We start from the raw sequence: 20670 nt of genomic DNA on the forward strand, positions 1-20670 counted from the left end.
CAATCCAGTATGCTTGCCTGGGAGATCTCATGGACAGAGGAGCCTGGCAAGCTATATAGTTCACAGGGTTGCAAAAGAGGTGGATGTGACTTAGCAACTAAATAGCAACAGTCCCTTGGGAAGTAGCATTTATCCCCATTTTACAAGTAGGGAAACTAGGGCTTTCAGGTAAAGGTAAAAGGCACAGGATGAATTAATGGTGGAACACCAGGATTTCAAGCCTTCTAAAATACAAATCCAGCACTCTGGAATTCACAAGACAATTTTGTGTTTACTGAGTACTAAACTTACGTTGTTTAGACATGTTTGAAATGGCATTTCAGGAACCCAGGGTGGAGTGACCAGGTTAGCAACATGGTTAGAGATCACTTGTGACTACCCTAAAAAACAGTGTCCCTTGGTTCTGGGGGACATGGTGGGCATAAGCTGCCCCCCACCCCCCCACCTCTGACACATTTGAGAAATCTTTTATTAGAAGATGTCCCAGAAGGCAACATTTTAAAATCAGGCAATCAGTATTCACAACTAAATACAAAATTTCAGGTAAATCTACCTTTTAAAATAAATCAGACTTTTGCAACAGAATTGCCCCAGAGTTTTTTTTTTTTTTTCTTGTACAAAAACAATTAACACCACTTTGCAAAAGGCATACAAAAATACAGTATTAAAAAAAAGACTGCTCCCAGCATAATACCCAACAGCAGCTTATAAAACACAAGCTCTTCAGGTGAGACATCAATAACCTACATCCCACCTGTTCTCCAAAGACAGTTCCCGAAGTCAGTTGGCTTCCCAAAACCGTGCTCCAGAAGCAGGGGGCTTTTTGCAAGTTCCACTGGGGTTCTCTGAGGCCAGGAAGCAACCTCAGGAACAGACCATCATGCATAACAGGTTTAGAAGTAGCAGCTGGCTTCCCAGAGCCACATATAGCACTCTAGAGTTCTTCCCTCCCCCATTTTCAAACCCCCATCCAGTAGGCACCTGCTGCCCTGGGCGGAGTGCTGGAAGGGCCGATCTTTCTTCCAGGCTAGACTTAGGGGCTGCTGAGGTTGCCCATGTGACACTTGTTGGGTTAGGTGACTTTCTCAGCCCAGAGGCTGTGCCTGGAATCCACCTGGAGAGGCTGAGCCCAGTTGGGTAAAATCCATCATGGTCCACTGAGCAGAGCTCCTGGAAGCTTCTTAAAAACCCACCAGGAAGCTAATCCGCCTTCTGGAGCACTGGATGAGTCCCAGCGGCTCTCCCAGTAAGAACTGCAATAAGGCCCAGATTCTGGGAATGAGATTCTGACTCATGTCAGGCTGGCAGAGGGCCCAAGGGTGGCTAGAGGGACAGGAAGCTCCTTGGAGTTGCAAGAGAAGCACAGGTTTGTATGGTTCTAGCATCACCGACTCAATGGACATGAGTTTGAGTAAACTCCAGAAGTTGGTGATGGACAGGGAGGCCTGGCGTGCTGCAGTCCATGGGGTCACAAAGAGTCAGACACGACTGAGCGACTGAACCGAACTGAGTAGAACTTCAAACTTATCATTCAGGGGTTGAGATGAGAGGGAGGTGGGAAAGAGGAAGTGGTACAGCTCTTCCCCTTCAGGTGCCTGACATCTGCTTTGAGAGGATTTCCAAGATGGAAAACACCTGGGCAGGGAACACGTTCGCATCCAGGACTCCAAACCTTCCCCCAGCCACAGGCTGGGACCCTTGCCCTGTGTCCTGGGGAAGTATTTCTGACCTGTGGGAAATAGCCTTAGAGCCCATTGCACAACAAAAGTGGAAGGAAACCAAAAAAGTTCCTGGTGAGGATGGGATGGTCTCTGCCCTCAGAGGAAAGGGTCCGGAGGGCCTTGAGACAAAGAATCTAAGAGGCCAAGCGCTTTAAAAGTTCTCAAGATCGCAGCATGGAGAGTGGGAGGAGGGGTGTCACCTAACATGGGAATACATGTTAAAGGTTTCTGACTCCTCAGCTACTGTAAAGTGTCTGACAGTGAGGTAATGGTCCCTGTTGATCAAGTCTGCGAGCTCGTCTTCACTTAAGACAGCTCGTATGTCTCTTGGAAAAAGGAGCCTGGGGAGAGCATCCAGGCCCAGCTGTCCTAGCGTCACCCCAGAGACACCAGTGGGAGCATCCTTTCTCAGTCTAAGGCTCATCCGCAGTGTGAGATTTCATGCAGGCTGGAGCCCCCTGACAACGTCCACCACCTGTTGCATAGCACCTGTCAGGCTTTTCTTCGGAGCTAGTGAGCTCAACAGACCCCAAGTCTCCTCAGTGCTGCCTGCCTGAGAAGCCAAAGGTGCCAGAGAAGCCACTGCACTCCCGCAAGTCAGGGCAGAGGGAGAACCGGGTTGCAAGGTTTCCAAGAATGCGAGCCCTTCTTGTGTGTGCAATGCATTCTGGGAATCTATTGTCCAGGCCACCCCACCTGAACCGAAATGTGCAAATTCCTAAGGGGGAGAGGGGAGGTTAAAAAATAAACTTGGGTCTCTGTGAAGACAGAGCAGTCAGACTTTGGTCAGTTAGTAGCCACTGAGGTACGCGATTCTCTTCTGCAGCTGTTGCTGCCGACACCGGAGCTGCCTTTTCTCCGTAGCCATCCTCTTCTCAGCTCCCACTAGGGCTTGCAAGTATTCCAAGGCCTTGCTCAGGATCACTACTTTGGGGGCCTTGGAGCAGGTGGCCAGGGTAGGGACCTGATCCCTCAGGGCCAAGAACCTGGAACGGAGGTCATTCCGCCTTTTGCGCTCCAGGAAGTTATGGTTCTTCCTCTTGGTTACGTCCTCAGTGTCAGAACTGACAGGTTTGGGGTTGCAGGGCTGGGAAGGCTCGCTTTCTACAGGTGGGAGACTCACAATTTCTTCATCTGCCTCATCTTCCTTTTCTTCTGGTGCTTCTCTCTCCAGACCGTCTTCACGGGGCCCTGGCTCTGGAGCCTCTCCTTGGGAGCAGCTTTCTGGAGGAAAACGGGCAGCATAGTTGTGCTGTTGTTGATGGATGGAGATGTGGAAGTGTTTCATGCAGGGGTCCAAAGGGTCTGCTCGCACCGTGATGGTGACTGGCTTCCGGACACCCAGGGACTGCCTCTTCTCCACTGTGACAACGTCAATTTCTTCACCCTCTGTCCGAGAAGAGAGATCAACAGAAGAAACACACCCCATGAGAAACACATACACAGACCCTATGCTGGAGTTTGGGAAAGGAGGTGGCATCTTCCCAATTTTGATATAAACAAATTCAAGTGGGGAGAAAGACAACTGATTCAATTGTATCAAGGCTAAGGGTGGTGTGAAGGAAAGGAAGGGAAATAAGCAAGAAGGAAAATATTCTCCAATTTCTCTTTGCACAGCAAGGCTTAGATAAGAACAAAAGGCAGACCCAAGCCAACAGCCCCCAGTCTGCACAGGCTCTCCCCTCCCCCTCTGTCGGGATGGAGAAAAAGAGCTATCGGCCTGGGACAAAGTTTTAACTATAAAGATCTTCCCCAGTCGGGCTCTTTCATATCCCATCAGAATTGTAAATGAGGGGTCTGTGGGCAGAGCTGCCCTTTGTTCCAGCCCAGCACAGCCTGCACTTGGGAATTGTTACTTTTCACAAGTTATAAATCCTATTATTCCCCCACCTCTCTATTCTGCCATCCTTTTCAGCAGAAGAGTCAGAGAAGGGAGGGCTACAACCCATCCCTCCTCACCCACAGAGGGGAGGGAAAGGGTTTCCCTTAGGAGCATTTTGCTCCTGGGTTCAATGGGTTTCTAAAGTCATCCATCATTTATAGGTCGCTTGCCCCACCCACTTCCCTGGACCAGAAGAGGATTGGATTTGTAATCGCAGGTCGGCAGAAGCCGCAGGAACTTCACAAAGGTACAAAAGACCATTTCCAAGCTACCTGTTTTAGGGGGTCAGGAGTTGGGGCGCAGGAGTTGAGCGGCAAGGGAATGTCTTGATACAGGGGCCAAAACACTAGCAACACCTGGACATGCCTCTATCATTCCCTTACTCCAAGATCTCTTAGGTTACCCCAACCAGGAGAGGGACAATTAGGGGAGAACGTTACAGCTCCGCACTGTTTTGCAGCCTCCACAGAGAAGGCCACCTTTATGCATTTCAGCCTGACAACAGAAGAGCTCAGTTCTCAGCCTCTTTCGCAAATCACGAAGCTTGAGCCCCTTTGTCAGGAAGGCTTCCATTGTGTGGACAATCGCATTATTTCTCCATTAATAAAACCTGACCATTCAGCCCTCCTGGCCCCAAGACCTGTGATTGGCTGGCTGAGCTGAGTTTGGAATGCGGTCTTACTCAGCCCCGAGCCCCTATTGGCTGAGCTTTGCCGTCAGTCACTCTCCCCACCCCCCTCATTGTTTGCAATCTGTTGCATTTTGTTCTGGGCCATGTGGCCTGTGAGTGAACCAGGAGCTTGCAAACAGGTTCAGGGTAAAGGGCAGGTTAGAAAATGATTCAGGAGGCTTCCCCACATCCCAAACCTTTAATACTTCAGAGTTAAGCCCCATAGCTGGGGAAGGTTCTGCCTAAGAAAAAAATGTGAGACACCATTCTCCTTTTCAGAGAAAATGTCTAACTCTACCTAGACAAGGACATGTCCTCAGCTGGATGATCAGGTTAAACTCCCTAACATGCAAAGGGAGAAACTGAGACCCAGATCAGCCAAGTCCACATAGCACCTGTATAACATTCTGGATCTAAAACTAAGATCTCCAGATTCCCAAAACAATGCACTTTCCACTCTACCATATCAGCTTTTGCAGAGATACATCTTTATTGGTTTCTTGATCTCAAAGTTCCCATTCCAGCCATTAAACAAACAAGGTCTTGGTGTAAAAAGCAAGCAGGTTAAAAATGACCTTAACAAAAGCAAGCAGGTTAAAAGTGAACTGGGAAAAAATTTTTTTTTACTTTTAATTGTGTTTCCTTCCTTATGTTCACCATTAAGTGTATGACAACCTCCAAACCCATTCCCCAGTTCCCTCTAAATGGTCACATAAATTATTCTTAAAAGCTACTTGAGTTTTCAGTCCTGATTTATCTGACACAAGCCTCAGTGTGCACCCTATAAAACACCCTCCCCAGTATTTCTCATGGGCACCTCGAAGAAGAGGTTAGGCTAAGAATGACATAGTCTGGTGGCACAGATGCAGCAGGCTGTGCTCAGTGAGATGTACACCTGCATTCAAGGATGGGGCAGGGGAGCCTGTGACCCCCAGCACTAACCCCAGAGCTTAGCACAAAGTAGAGGCCAGTGAACATTTGTTGAATACAAATGAAGCAGCTGAAAGCCCTCAGATGAATTGTTCCTAGAGGAACACCTTCCCACCACAGGCCAGAGCAAAATGGCAAGATGTACCACTTCTCAGATAACCAATAAGTTCCTCTAAACACCAGAGAAGTGCCTGGTTGGGATGGAGGATTGAGCAAAAGAAGCTGGCCGGATGGCAGGAAGCTGGCGTTCACTTCTGGCGATTTCCTATTTCTAAGCCTCGGTTTTTCCATCTGTTAATGGGGAGCAGTCATTCCTCCACTACTGTCTCATGGGTGATGGTGAGGATGAATACGTGGTAAGAGGTGGGGATGGAGGAGGAGCCATTATTGTCATTTTAAAATAAAGCAGGCAGGAGACCAGGTTTTTTAAAGGATGAAGGCTTTGGCTTTGCACAAAAGGCTTCTCAGCTTCTCTCCCCAAGGGAGTGAGTTTCCCAGAGAAAGAGACAGCAACAAAAAAAATTTAAGTCTGGAGTGACCCTTAAGGGACCCCTTCCAGCCTTCGGAGGGCAGAAATCCCTTATGGTCCAATCCCCGTATTGTTCTCCCTAAGCGCCAAGCCTCACCCTGTCTCCCTTGTCCCCTGGGGCTCCAATCATCATCAAAGGGACGCTGGCTCCCACGCCACTTCTTCAAACTGTTTACTAACACTCCCACGTGCCAGACAGACACCGCTGGGGGCTACACCGGCAGCTTCAGCCGAGGAATAGGGAGGTGGCGGAAGGGCTTGCGCAGACCCAGTTGCCGGACCTCAGCGGCAGAGGTTTGGCCACCCATGGGGTGCCCCCTCTTGGATGACCCGGGGCGGTCCTTACCCGAGTCGCTTGGGCTCTCGGACCCCGAGCAGGCCTGGGTCTTGGGCTCGCCCAGTGGACAGGGGGCAGCGGGCGCCGGGTTGCCGGCTTCGAGGCTGGGAGCGCAGTCCGGGGCGGCGGGCGCCTTGGGCGGGTTCCCCCGGGGTGCGCCAGCGGCGAGCCGGTCGCTCACCGCTCTCTCCAGCCGTTCCCGGGCCGAAAAGCCGCTCCACATACAGTCTCGGCGGATGATGGAAGCGTAGTTCCTGCCCCAAGCTTTCGAGTGACCCCGGGATTCTGCATCGTCCCCGGCGCCCCCTCCGGGCCACGGCTCCGGAGGACCAATTCCGGGGCCCGCGTCTCCGTCGCCGGGACCGGAGCTCCAGGGCGGCGACGTGGGGGGCGACGGCACGAGCTCGAATTTCTTCCAGATGTCCTCGCTGGGCGCCGTGGAGCGGTAGAAATCCTCTCCGCAGTCATAGTCGTAGAAATAGTGCTGGTACGAGTCGAAGTCCATGTCCGCTCCCTGCGGGAGGGAAGGGGGACGTGCTGACCCAGGTGCGGGCCCAGGGAGGGAAGCGTCCCCCGGCCCCCCAGTACAGCTGGCTGCCAGGCTCTCGTACCTCTCCAACCTCACAGCTTGGAGCCCGCGCCCTTCCCTAGCGTCCCGGGCAGCCCGGCCCCGGGTCAGCGTGCCTGGGGAAGCCGCTCACAGCGCGCGGACTAGGCTGCAGGGAGCGAGTTCAAAGCAAACTTTGCCAGCGCCGCCCGGAGCGCAGCTCCGAGGGCCCGGCCGGGTCGGGCGGGGGCGTGCTGTGCCCAGAAGGCAGCCTGCAGCCCGTCCCCCGGGACTCGCGCCCGTTCCCAGGCTGCCCGCAGCCTCACCTCGCTCCCGCCACCGGCCACCTGGAGCGGACCGGCTCCCCGCCCGCTCGGGGCAGCGAAGCAGCCCGCACACTTGCACATGCGCGCCACCGAGTGCGAGGCCCGCACACAGGCGCTAGCCCCCCAGCGCGCGCTCCCGCCCCCGCTCGCGCACGGCGGCCCGGACGCTCCCGGGAGCGGCGCGGGAGCGCGAGATGCAGGCGCATTGTTTCCAGGCTGCCTTATATCTCGTCGCGCGCCCGCGGCTCAGGGACAGGGGGCGGGCCCTACGGGACCAACCCCGCCCACGCCCCGCCTCCTGGGTCGACAGGTGGGGGCTGTGGAGTCCCAGGCCCATCAAATGAATTGCACAGTGGGGAGCGCGGAGCTGGCGGCGGGCTGATGCGGCCCGGCGGTCGCCCGGTGGGGTTGTGACTCTAGCGAGGCTCGGGAGGTCCTCTGGAGGCCGAACGAGAACGGAGCTCCTTGAAGACTCTGGATTCAGGAAAACTGCTCCCTGCTCCGCGAGCCTACTTCCCCGAGCTCGCCCCGTTTAGTTCTGGTACATCTGGCCCGCGAAAGGTGAGGTAGTAGGGTGCAGCCGCACTTCCACCGCGCCACCTGGTGGTCCTCAGCCTTAAACCCCAGCCCTGTCCCCGGCACTGTCTTCCTCACCCTTGGGCCCCCCTTCATCAGCTTGGTGTTCCCAAACCTGGACGGACCTCAGCGAAGCAAGGTGGTGAAGATTCCGGAGCCTGAAATTTAAACTTTCTGAGCTTCAGTCTCATCTATAAAATGAAGGGATGGCAATACCTCACAGGACTGTTGTGAGGATTTAAGAAGATACAGTAGGGAAGGGAACTAAGCCAGGAGAGGCAAGCAGAACAAACTTAGCCTCTGGTGTGGGTGATAAGGAGAATTTTCCCCCAAGAATAGATCAAGGCGATTCCCCTCCCTCAAACCACACACAAAACACTCTGTATGAGCTGTTCTAATACAGGAAAGAATGGGAATTTGGAGTCTGGAAACTTCATTCAAGCCTTTGTTTTGCTACTTGCTAGCTCTACAGTCTTCGGAGAAGGCAATGGGACCCCACTCCAGTACTTTTGCCTGGAAAATCCCATGGATGGAGGAGCCTGGTAGGCTGCAGTCCATGGGGTCGCTAAGAGTTGGACACGACTGAGCGACTTCCACTTTTCCCTTTCATGCATTGGAGAAGGAAATGGCAACCCACTCCAGTGTTCTTGCCTGGAGAATCCCAGGGACAGGGAAGCCTGGTGGGCTGCCGTCTATGGGGTCGCACAGAGTTGGACACGACTGAAGCGACTTAGCAGCAGCAGCAGCTCTACAGTCAAGTCCTTTGAAGCCTCTATTTACTTATCTGTAAAATGAGAACCTCGATTGTAGCTGTATCTCTGGCCAAGATGATGGACATATAAACCTTGTATCCTCTTCTATGCAGACTTCCTTCAGTAGAAGAGGAAAAGCTAAACTATGGGGTATTCTATTCAGACCAAGGAAAGTAACCTGGGGTAGCAGCCAATACATCTAGAATGCTCTAACTGGCCTTTAAGGTCTGGTCTACAAGCAGCAGCCCGATTACCTGCTGTCTTTCTCTCCCCCCCGCTGTGGTCTAAGAACACCAAACTACTCACTGTTGAAATCCCAGCAGAGGGATGTGAGATGTGCAAGGAGTTCAGTGTGGTTGGAGCATGAGACACTAAGCATGAGTTGATATACAAGTTGACAGAAAAGGAAAGAAAGATGACAGCCTCAGTTTTGCATATGTTAGCTCGAAGTTGCATGTGGACATCTTTGAAGGCAGCAACTAGTTCTTACTAGCTTTGCAATTTAAGTACATAAAACAGCTTGTGATTGAACTTACTAAGTGACTCAGCCAACCAGATTTTATTGAGAGAGCCTGTATGTCCTGCTTTGTGCTGAATGGAAGGCACAGATCAGAGAGGTTCCAGGTTGGTTGCAGCCCTGAGGCAGAGGGGTTGGAACTGTCTTCTGCGAACTTGTTCTCTGGTCTACAGTTATCTGAAATGGTTGCTGTAATAGTCCAAGTTCTTGGTTACAAAAGACAGATACATTTAAGCAGAAAATCATTTTGCTGGGAAGATTTGGGGCATAGAATCCACGAGAGGCTGGGAATATGTGCTTGAGAAATGGATCTTCTTTCTCTATCAAGATGAGATTCATTACTCAACAGCCCCTCCCCATGGTTCATTGTAGTAGGTGATTTCTGGAGACAACCAGGATGTGTCCTCACCTCAAGAACTAGAATAAAGTAAATGAAGTTGTCTTCTGAGAGTTAGGCTGCTCCTTCACATTGCATACTTTGTTTTCCTCACCAGACTGTAGGCTCATTGAGGGCTAGGTCAGATGTCAGCCTTGTTGACTGCTGCAACTCCAGAGTTTAGAACAGAGCCTGACACATCGGAGGTGCTTCGTAAATGTGTTGCCTGTTTGGAGACAAGTCTAATGCTTTAACATAGAAATGTGCCAGTCTACCTACTGGAGACAGAATCACTGTCAGGCTCAGTCTAGACTGTAACCTGAATAAAGGTATTGATACAACTAAAGAGAAGGAGGTGGTAGTAAGAAGGAGTCTGGACAGTCAACGAAACAGAGATCAAGAAGCAATCACCGGAGTGTCATCCTAGCCCTGTCTGGGGACAAAGATGCTGGTCTAGGAACAAGGGAGATGGAAACATCATTCTTTGAAACCACCCAGTTCACCGCCCCCTCCCCACTTCACTTGCACTCTGGATCACCAAGCAACCTGCTGAAAACCACACTGTTCCCTATGTAGATCCGCCCACAGGGAGAGAATGCACTCATCAGCGAACAAGAAGATCCAGTCTGCTCCAAAGCCCTGCTTCCCCTTATAACTTAATGAATTGGCATCTGATTTGAAATATTACTCTCCTGAGCCTGGTTAATGTGTGTCTGTTCTGCAGAGATGCTGCTGCTTTTAGGGCTAACAGCTCTGGCTTCTGAGTGATATCTGGACCTAGGATGGTGATGAATTCATGAATTCAAAAACTGAAAAAATTCATTTTTTCTGCAATTTTAAATTTTATTTCCTTTTTTAGAAACAATTATGTTATTTATTTGACTGTTTCAGTTCCTGGTTTCAGCGCACAAACTCTCTTGTGGCTCATGGACTTAGTTTCTCTGAGACTCCTGAGATCTTAGTTCTCTGATCAGGAATCAAACATGCTTCCCCTATATTGCAAGGAAGATTCTTAACCACTGGACAACCAAGGAAGTTCCTCCTTTACTTTTCTGAAAACATATTTTGAATAAAAAAATACATGTAAATCATTTTTCAAAATCAACTAAATGTTCAGTTCATTTCAGTCGCTCAGTCGTGTCTGACTCTTTGTGACCCCATGAACCACAGTATGCCAGGCCTCCCTGTCCATCACCAACTCCTGGAGTTCACCCAAACCCATGTCCATTGAGTTGGTGATGCCATCCAACCATCTCATCCTCTGTCATTCCCTTCTCCTCCTGCCCTCAATCTTTCCCAGCATCAGGGTCTTTTCAAATGAGTCAGCTCTTCGCATCAGGTGGCCTAAGTATTGGAGTTTCAGCTTCAACATCAGTCCTTCCAATGAACACCCAGGACTGATCTCCTTTAGGATGGACTGGTTGGATCTCCGTGCAGTTCAAGGGACTCTCAAGAGTCTCCTCCAACACCACAGTTCAAAAGCATCAGTTCTTCGGTGTTCAGCTTTCTTTATGGTCCAACTCTCACATCCATACATGACTACTGGAAAAATCATAGCCTTAACTAGATGGACCTTTGTTTGCAAAGTAATGTCTCTGCTTTTGAATATGCTGTCCAGGTCAGTCATAACTTTCCTTCAAAGGAGCAAGTGTCTCTTAATTTCATGGTTGCAATCACCATCTGCATTGATTTTGGAGCCCCCCAAAAGTAAGTCTGTCACTGTTTCCACTGTTTCCCCATTTATTTGCCGTGAAGTGATGGGACCAGATGCCATGATCTTAGTTTTCTGAATGTTGAGCTTTAAGCCAACTTTTTCACTCTCCTCTTTCACTTTCATCAAGAGGCTCTTTAATTCTTCTTCACTTTCTGCCATAAGGATGGTGTCATCTGCATATCTGAGGTTATTGATATTTCTCCCGGCAATCTTGATTCCAGCTTGTGCTTCTTCCAGCCCAGCGTTTCTCATGATGTACTCTGCATATAAGTTAAATGAGCAGGGTGACAATATACAGCCTTGACGTACTCCTTGTCCTATTTGGAACCAGTCTGTTGTTCCATGTCCAGTTCTAACTGTTGCTTCCTGACCTGCATATAGGTTTCTCAAGAAGCAGGTCAGGTGGTCTGGTATTCCCATCTCTTTCAGAATTTTCCACAGTTTATTGTGATCCACACAGTCAAAGGCTTTGGCATAGTCAATAAAGCAGAAATAGATGTTTTTCTGGAACTCTCTTGCTATTTAGATGATCCAGTAGATGTTGGCAATTTGATCTCTGGTTCTTCTGCTTTTTCTAAAACCAGCTTGAACATCTGGAAGTTCACGGTTCACATATTGCTGAAGCCTGGCTTGGAGAATTTTAAGCATTACTTTACTAGCATGTGAGATGAGTGCAATTATGTGGTAGTATGACAAGGTTAAAAAATAAAAGGTAATCTTCTCTCCCCTTACCACCCCTGATTCCCACCCCCCAAAGGCAACTACTGGCTTACCAGGCTTTTTGTCCCTCATATTTCCTTCCATATTTTGACCAATACAGGTGATCTAATTTTAAAATTGGGGGAAGGGCATATAAACAACAGAAATTTATTTCTCACAGCTATTGGCTGGGAAGGTCAATGGGAATTTTTAAATTCCTATTTACATTTAAAATAGAAGGAGATGGAAAAAAACATATAAGGAGATGTAGGGGTTTCCCTGCTGACTCAGTGGTAAAGAATCTGCCTGCCAGTACAGGAGACACAAGTTCGATCCCTGATCTGGGGAGATCCCCTATGCCTTGGAGTAACTAAGCCCGTGTGCCACAACTGCTAAGCCTGTACTCTAGAGCAAGGAAACCATAACTGTTGAGCTACATGCTGCAACTTACTGAAGCCCATGTGCCCTAGAGCCCGTGCTCCACAACCAAGAGAAGCCACTACAGTGCAACTAGGGGGAAAAAAAAAAAAGTTCACGCAACAGTGAAGACCCAGCACAGCCAAAAATAAATACATGAAAATAAATAAAATTATAAAAAACAGAATAGAAGGAGATGTAACTCTTACATTTCCTTTTCCATCACACATACTTCATCTTCCCTTATTCATCCAAGTAGAATTACAGATCAGTTCCTTGTCCTTGGGTGTGTGCTCAGTTGTGTCCAGCTCATGTGACCCCGTGGACTGTAGCCACTTAGCTCCTCTCTCTATGGAATTTTCCAGGCAAGAATACTAGAGTGAGTTGCCAGTTCCTACTCCAGGAGATCTTCCTGACCCAGAGATCAAACCCGAATCTCCTGCATTGGCAGGCAGATTCTTTACCACTGAGCCACCTGGGAAGCATCTTTTACAGATCAATTATGAAATAAATATTCAATATATATAATGTTTTGACTGTAGAGTATGGTTTATGGATTGTGAGTATGGACTACTCTGACTACATTTCCTTTATTTTTTTAGATTTTCTAGTTGGTGCTTGGAGGATCTTCAGTTGCTGCATGTGAACTCTTAGTTGTGGCCTGTGAGATCTAGTTCCCTGACCAAGGATTGAACCTAGGCCCCTGCATTGGGAGCACAGTCTTACTCACTGGACTGCCAGGAAAGTCCCTTCATTTTCTCTCGTAAAACATTTATTTTCAGAGTTAAATTGTAATTTTTCTTTTTGGCTTAGATATCAATGTAGATATTCCTTTCTACGGATATTTTTAATCTATGTAAATGAATTTAACACTTCACATTTGCACAAGAGCTACAAAGGTTGCTTCATATGGTCAAACATGTCAGGTAATCAATCTATTAGTTCCATTTCTTTCTTGGAAACATCCCTCTAGGAGCCCTTTGTCTTTCTATTACAGTTTGAACTTGATCTCTAGGTCTGTTTCACAACTGTCATTTGCAACTTCCCTTCACCATCATCCTGGAAATTCCCTTTGCTTCTCTCCTGTTTCGGCTCCCCCATTTTCTGGAGCTCACTGCTTCTTCTTTCTTTCTCTTTAAAAAAAAATATTGATTTATTTGGCTGCACTGGATCTTACTTGCAGCCTGCAGGATCTTTGTTGCAGCCTGTGGACAGTCTAGTTGTGGTGCATGGGTGCAGTAGCTCCATAGCATGTGGTGTCTTAGTTCCCTGACCAGGGATTGAACCCACACCCCCTGCACTGCAAGGCAATTCCGAGCCACTGTACCACAAGGGAAGTCCCTGCTTCTTCTCTCTTGATTTACTTCCTCACATTGGCAGAGCATATCCTTTAGCAACTGCCTGAGAAAGGCTACTTGGGAAGTAAAAATTTTGATCCTCGCATTTCTGAAATTGACTTTATTATACCCTCACAGTTGATTGATAGTTTGGCTGGGCATAGAATATTAGATGAGAAATAATTTTCCCTAAGAAATTTAAATGGACAGGAATAGGCAAATTTAATTCAGATGACCAATATATCTACTACTGTGGGCAAGAATCCCTTAGAAGAAATGGAGTAGCCCTCATAGTCAACAAAGAGTCCAAAATGCAGTACTTGGGTGCAATCTCAAAAATGACAGAATGATCTCTGTTTGTTTCCAAGGCAAACCATTCAATATCACAGTAATCCAAGTCTATGCCCCAACCACTAATGCTGGAAAGCTGAAGTTGACTAGCTCTGTGAAGATCTACGAGAACTTCCAGAAACTAACAGCTAAAAAAGAAGTCCTTTTCATCATAGGGAATTGGAATGCAAAAGAAGGAAGTCAAGAGATACCTGGAGTAACAGGCAAGTTTGGCATTGGAGTACAAAATGAAGCAGGGCAAAGGCGAATGGAGTTGTGCCAAGAGAATGCACTGGTGATAGCAAACACCCTCCTCCAACAACACAAGAGATGACTCTACACGTGAATGTAACTAGATAGTCAATAGTGAAATCAGACTGATTATATTCTTTGCAGCCAAAGATGGAGAAGCTCTACACAATCAGCAAACACAAGACTTGGAGCTGACTGTGGCTCAGATCATGAGCTTCTTATTGCAAAATTCAGGCTTAAATTGAAGAAGGTAGTTAAAATCACTAGACCATTCAGGTATGACCTAAATCAAATCCCTTATGATTATACAGTGGAGGTAACAAATAGATTCAAAGGATTAGATCTGGTAGAGTGCCTGAAGAACTATGGATGAGGTTCATAACATTGTACAGGAGGCAGTGACCAAGATCATCCAAAAGAAAGAGAAATACAAGAAGACAAAGTGGTTGTCTGAGGAGGCCTTACAAATAGTTGAGAAAAGAAGAGAAGCAAAAGGCAAAGGAGAAAGGGAAAGATATACCCAACTAAATACGGAGTTCCAAAGAAAAGCAAGTAGAGATAAGAAAGCATTCCTAAGTGAACAATGCAAAGAGACAGAGGAAAACAATAGAATGGGAAAGACTAGAGATCTCTTCAAGAAAATTAGAGATACCAAGGGAACACTTCATGCAAAGATGGGCCAATAAAGGACAGAAACAATAAGGACCTAACAGAAGCAGAAGATATTAAGAAGAGGTGGCAAGAATACACAAAAGAACAAGATGAAAAAGGACTTAATGATCAGTGTGGCCACTCACCTACAGCCAGACATCCTAGAGTGTGAAGTCAAGTGGGCCTTAGGAAGCATGAATACAAACAAAGCTAGTAGAGGTGACGGAATTTCAGCTGAGCTAGTTCAAATCCTAAAAGATGATTCTGTTAAAGTACTGTACGCAATATGTCAGCAAATTTGGAAAACTCAGCAGTGGCCACTGTATCAGAAAAGGTCAGTTTTCATTCCAATCCCAAACAAAGGCGATGCCATAAGATGTTCAAACTACCATACAATTGCATTCATTTCACATACTAGCAAGGTAATGCTCAAAATCCTTCAAGCTAGGCTTCAGCAGTATATGAACTGAGAACTTCCAGATGTACAAGCTGGATTTAGGAAAGGCAGAGGAACCAGAAATCAAATTGCCAACATCAGTTGGATCATAGAGAAAGCAAAGGAATTCCAGAAAAACATCTACTTCCACTTCATTGACTATGCTAAAGACTTTGACTGTGTAGATCACAACAAACTGTGGAAAATCTTTTTCGAGATGGAAATACTCCTAAGAAACCTGCATGCAAGTCAAGAAGTAACAGTTAGAACCATACATGGAACAACGGACTGGTTCAAAATTGGGAAGGGAGCATGTTAAGGCTGTATATTGTCACTCTGCTTATTTAACTTAGATGCAGGGTACATATCATGTAAAATACCAGGCTGAATGAAGCACAAGCTGGAATCAAGATTGCTGGGAGACATACCAACAACCTCAGTTCTGAAGATGATACCACTCAAACGGTAGAAAGTGAAGGGGAACTAAAGAGTTTCTTGATGAGGGTGAAAGAAGAGAGTGAAAAAGCTGGCTTGAAACTCAGCATTCAAAAAACTAAGATCATGGCATCCAGTCCCATTACTTCCTGGCAAATAGAGGGGAAAAAGTGGAAATAGTGACAGATTTTATTTTCTGGGGCTCCAACATCACTGCAGATGGTGACTGCAGTCACAAAATTAAAAGATGCTTGCTCCTTGCAAGAAAAGCTATGACAAACCAGGACAGCAGAGATACCACTTTGCCAACAAATGTCAGTATAGATAAAGCTATGGTTTTTTCACTAGACATGTATGGATGTGAGAGTTGGACCATTAGGAAGGCTGAGAGCCAAAGAATTGACGCTTTAGAATGGTGGTGCTGGAGAAGACTCCTGAGAGTCCTTTGGACAGCAAGGAGATCAAAGCAGTCAATCCTAAAAGAAATGAACCCTGAATATTCATTGGAAGGACTGATGTTGAAGCTGAAGCTCCAATACTTTGGCCACCTGATGTGAAGAGCTAACTCATTAGAAAAGATCCTGATGCTGGGAAAGATTGAGGGCAAAAGGAGAAGGGGGCAACAGAGGATGAGATGACTGGATGGCATCACTGACTCAATGGACATGAATTTGAGCACACTCCAGGAGACGGTGAAGGACATGCTGCAGTTCATGGGGTCACAAAGAGTTGCAAACAGCATAGCCAATGAACAACAACAACAATAAGAAATTTAAAGGTATTGTTTCCTGTTTCTTAGCAACAATTAGGCTGTTGAGAATATTGATATCATATGATATACAAACCTTTGTATGTGACCAGTTTCTCCCTCTGGAAGCTCTGACCTTCTGTTTTGTTTTTTTTTTTTTTCCATTGCTGTGTTTTGGTGTGGCTCTGTTGTATAATAAAGAATTTGACTGGCCCTTGTCTCCTGTCCCTAATAGTGAAAGTGAAAGTGAAAGTGAAAGTGAAGTCGCTCAGTCGTGTCCGACTCTTTGCGACCTGTGGACCGTAGCCCACCAAGCTCCTCCGTCCATGGGATTCTCCAGGCAAGAATACTGGAGTGGGTTGCCATTTCCTGTCCCTAGTAAGTAGCCTCTAAATTCTTCAAATTTTCAGATAGGACTGTCTTTGCTATCAGGGCCCTGACAATTCATTTTCATGTGATTACTCGGGCATCCCCGAATGGCTCAGCAAGTAAATAATCCACCTGTAATGCAGGAGATGTAGAAGATGAGGGTTCAATCACTGGGTCGGGAAGATTCCCCCGGAGGAGGAAAATGGCAACCCACTCTAGTATGCTTTCTTGAAAAATCCCATGGACAGAGGAGCCTTGCAGGCTACAGTCCGAAGGATCACAGAGTCAGATCTGGCTGAGGGACTAAGCATGCACACAAGATTCTTTATGGTGGTCCCCTGGATAAATTAAGATGACTTAGGATAGGGGTTGGTCAAACAAGAAAGACCAGCCTTGTGATTAGGAGGATTGGAGCATCAAGCCATGTGACACTGGTCTGATCTCTAGATAAAGAAAGGGGGCTGGAGACTGAGTTTAATCATGTGGACAGTGATTCAACCCATCATGCCTATGTAATGAAATCTCAGTAAAAACTGGACACTGAAGCTCAGGTAAGCTTTCTTGGTTAACAATACTCTGTATCCATGTGCTGGGAGGGCGACGTGTTCTGACTCCACAAGGAGAGAACACTGGAGGCTTCACATTTGGGACCCTCAAACCTTGTCCCTGTGTGTCTTCTTTTGGCTGGTTCTGATTTGTATCTTTTTTTTTTTTTTCATAATAAATCTGTAACCATAGGAAAAGAATTTTCCTGAGATCTGTGAGTTGTTCTAGTTGTATTATCAAGCTTCAGGGGTTAGTGGGAACCCCCTGACTCTGTAATCAGTTGGTCAGAAGTGTGGGTGGTTTGCAAACCCCTGAGCTTATAGTGGGGGTCTGAAGGGAGAACAGTCTTTTGGAGGACTGTGAAACTTGACCTACTCTGCAAAACTAGTGTTAGAATTACCTTGCAGGATCTTTCTGCATTATGAACCTTCAAGTCTGGAAATCCATGCACTCTGCAATTATTATTTTTTTGGAAACATTTCCCCACTCATTATCTTTTTTTCTCTTTTTCTGAAATTCTTTTTGTCCTTTTCTTATCTTTTCTTCAAGTTCCACTTCTATGTGTGCATATGACTTTTCTTTACTTTTTTTTTCACCTTCTATTTGGGAGATTTCCTCAACTTCCAACCTATTGACTTAATTTTTGGATTATTATATTAAAAATAATTTGTAAGAGCTCTTTCTTTGTTTGTTTCTCAAATGTTCCCTTTTTGTAACTGACTATTTATCACCCCCCCACACATGGACACAATCGTCCCCCTTTTTTTCCCCCTGAGGCTATTAATAATAGTTTTTATATTCATTATAAATTTTGAAGTTTTCTTCTGCTACCTGTTTTCCCTGTTTCTTTGGGATCTGTTTCCACCTCCCCTTTTATTTTTGCTCTTTTTTTTCCCCTCTGTTGTTGTTAGAGACTTTCATCAAATGTCTGGTGATCCTTAATGTCAGCTTTTATTTACGTGAAAGAGTAAAGTATTAAAAGCTCACTGAAAGCTCTGTGTGTATGTGGCGGGAGGAGGGTCTATCAATTATGGAACTTCACTAAAGGGTGATTATCCAGGTGAAATTAGGCAGGTGAAAATGCAGGTATCTGGCATTTTTACTTGAAACTCTTCAATTGTCTATATATGTGGGTTCTTAAATTTCCACATAGAGAAGTGTCCTCTAATCTACCAAGGGCAAAGTTTTAAGTTTCCCAGTGTTCTGGGAACCAAGAAGGGGCAGGGGATGGACGAGAGGGTCTTATAGTTTAGCAAATCCCCCCTGATTACAGTACAGTCCATCACTCCTGTTTTCAGCTGTGCCAGTGTTCCCATATCCATAGCCTCTCAATTCAATCTCCTGACAAGCTGGAAGAGGGCAGTCATCTGGCTGCAGAGGTTGAAGGAGGAGATTTAGGAGTCTAGCTCCTTATGCTTTCCCGCAGGCCTCCCCTTCTAGCCCATCCGACAACCTACCTTCAAAAGTATCCAGCACCTCCCATTCCTAAGCTGTTCTTGGGTTCTGAGGCAGATGTAGACTTGTTTCTTGTTGATACTGCTCTCTCCTTCTCCCCACTCCCTTGATAAGGAATTATATTTCAGCTTCCTCTGGCCTTTCGCTAAGGCAGCCAGCCCTTATCCATCCAGCTCCCACATCTCTCAATTGCTCTTGTCTCTCTGCTTTCTTTCTGTTTAAAAATTAAAGTAGAGAATTCTTTGGCGGTCCAGTAGTTAGGATCCCTCATGTCCACTGCAGGGGGCACAGGTTTGATCTCTGGTTGGGGAACTTAGATTGCACATACTGCACAGCTTTGCCAATAAATACATAAAAATAAAAGTAAAATTCACATAACATCAAATTCACCATTGTAACCATTTCAAGTGTACAATTCAGTGGTTTCACAGGTGGTGCAACTGTCACCTCGATCTAATTCCAGAACACCTTCATCACTTCTGCCTGCCAAACCTATAACCATTACATGGTCATTCCCTACCCTCCTACACCCCGGCAACCTTTTATCCACTTTCTGTCTCTGTGGATTTGCCTATTCTGGACATTTCATATAAATGGGATTATATAACAGCCATGGCTCTTTGCATCTGGTATCTTTCACTAAGTATTGTGTTTTCAAGGTTCACCCATGTTACAGCATATATCAAGACTTCATTCTTTTTTATGGCCCCTGCAGAGGAAGCTTGGAGTCTAAGTAACTGGACTCCCGGTGAAGTCCCCTATGTTTTAACTTTTTGAAGAACTGCCAAACTGTTTTCCACAGTGGCTGCACTATTTTACATTCCCACCAGTGATGTATAAAGGTTCTGATTTTTCCACATTCTTGCCAACACTTATTTTCAATTATTATTATCATTATTATTGCCGTCTTAATGGGTATAAACTGGTATCTCATTGTGGTTTTTTGAGGTGTGGGGTACACCTCTAGGCTTGCGGGATATGAGTTCCTCGACCAAGGATCAAACTTGGGCCAGTGCAGTGAAAGTGCCAAGTCTTAACCACTGGCGGTTCTTGTTTAATCGCTCAGTCATGTCCGACTCTTTGCAACCCCATGGATTGCAGCACTCCAGTCTTCCCTGTCCATCATCTCCTGGAGTTTGCTCAAACTCACGTCCATTGAGTCGGTGATGCCATCCAACCATCTCATCCTCTGTCGTCCCCTTCTCCTCCTGCCTTCAATCTTTCCCACCATCAGGGTCTTTTCCAATGAGTCTGCTCTTCGCATCAGGTGGCCAAAGTATTGGAGCTTCAGCTTCAGCATCAGTCCTTCCAATGAATATTCAGGATTGAATAACCACTGGTCCTAACCACTGAACAACCAGGGAATTCCCCTCATGGTTTTGATTCACTTTTCGCTAACTAATAATATTGAGCATCTTTTCATGTTTATTGACTGTTAGTATATTTTCTTTGGAGAATGTCTATTCAGATCCTTTGTTCATATTTTAACTGAATTGTTTGTCTTCTTGCCATTGAATTGTAAGAGGTATAGTCTGGATACTAGACCCTTATCAGCTACATGCTCATGCTCAGTCGCTTCATTCGGGTCTGACTCTCTGACCCCATGGACTGTAGCTCACCAATCTCCTCTGTCCGTGGGATTTCCCAGGCAAGAATAGTGAATTGGGTTGCCATTTCCTTCTCCAGGGGATCTACCCGGCCCAAGGATCAAACCCATGTCTCCTGAGGCTCCTGCATTGCAGGCAGATTCTTTACCACTGGGACACCAGAAAAGCCCTTATCAGATACATGATTTGAAAGTATTTATCCCCATTCTGTGGATTCTTTTTTCACTTTTTTCCTAGTGTCCTTTAATTCGCAAAAGTTTTTAATTCCGATGAAATTCAATTAATCTACTTTCTCTTTTGTTGCTTGCTCTCTGGGGCATCATATCTAAGAATTCATTGCCAAATCATGTAGACTCATCTCTGTTTTCTTCCAAGAGTTTTACAGTTTTAGCATTTATATTTAGATCTTTGATCCATTTCAGTTAAATTCTGTGCATGGTGTAAGGTTTGGGTCTGACATTTCCTCTTTCTTTTCTTTTTTTTCATGTGATCATCACCACTATTTTCAGAA

At 46.3% G+C, this 20670-nt stretch overlaps 2 protein-coding genes and 1 long non-coding RNA gene across 4 annotated transcripts in view; 1 reads left to right on the forward strand and 2 right to left on the reverse strand.

The window, feature by feature from the left end:
* The window catches only part of TRIT1 (tRNA isopentenyltransferase 1), a 57726-nt gene extending 56837 nt beyond the window's left edge, over positions 1–889 (reverse strand). The window contains exon 1 of the mRNA XM_086380840.1: positions 755–889. The gene's annotated coding sequence lies outside the window, so the exon portion shown is untranslated. The remainder of the gene's footprint in view (positions 1–754) is intronic.
* MYCL (MYCL proto-oncogene, bHLH transcription factor) lies at positions 252–7442 on the reverse strand. 2 transcript variants are annotated; one of them, XM_086380869.1, is made up of 3 exons: positions 6681–7442; positions 6079–6583; positions 252–3110 (listed from the first exon to the last, which is right to left on the reverse strand). In XM_086380869.1, exons 2-3 carry the CDS (start codon positions 6572–6574, stop codon positions 2512–2514), a joined length of 1095 nt encoding a protein of 364 aa, XP_086236995.1. In that variant the 5' UTR covers positions 6575–6583; positions 6681–7442; the 3' UTR covers positions 252–2511. The 2 variants fall into 2 exon arrangements, with proteins under 2 accessions (XP_086236995.1, XP_086236985.1); XM_086380859.1 differs by having other exon boundaries at positions 6943–7185.
* LOC147375068 (uncharacterized) lies at positions 1226–4230 on the forward strand. The gene is made up of 4 exons (XR_015156400.1): positions 1226–1366; positions 2896–3194; positions 3765–3850; positions 4064–4230. It is a non-coding gene; the product is annotated as an uncharacterized LOC147375068 (long non-coding RNA).
* Positions 7443–20670: the final 13228 nt, after the last annotated feature.

Source organism: Bos grunniens, chromosome 3 (genome assembly GCF_055505025.1).
Source record: "Bos grunniens cultivar Pamir isolate PY7600 chromosome 3, Bosgru_T2T1.0, whole genome shotgun sequence".
Taxonomy (NCBI): domain Eukaryota; kingdom Metazoa; phylum Chordata; class Mammalia; order Artiodactyla; family Bovidae; genus Bos; species Bos grunniens.

Bases quoted from the DNA above. Each gene is read 5' to 3' on its own strand.
- MYCL (XM_086380859.1), bottom strand. From the start codon at position 7,023: ATGTGCAAGTGTGCGGGCTGCTTCGCTGCCCCGAGCGGGCGGGGAGCC. The intron at 6,584-6,942 runs GTGAGGCTGCGG...TCCCTCCCGCAG, and splicing joins TGGCCGGTGGCGGGAGCGAG to GGAGCGGACATGGACTTCGA. The intron at 3,111-6,078 runs GTAAGGACCGCC...CTTCTCGGACAG, and splicing joins CGAGAGCCCAAGCGACTCGG to AGGGTGAAGAAATTGACGTT.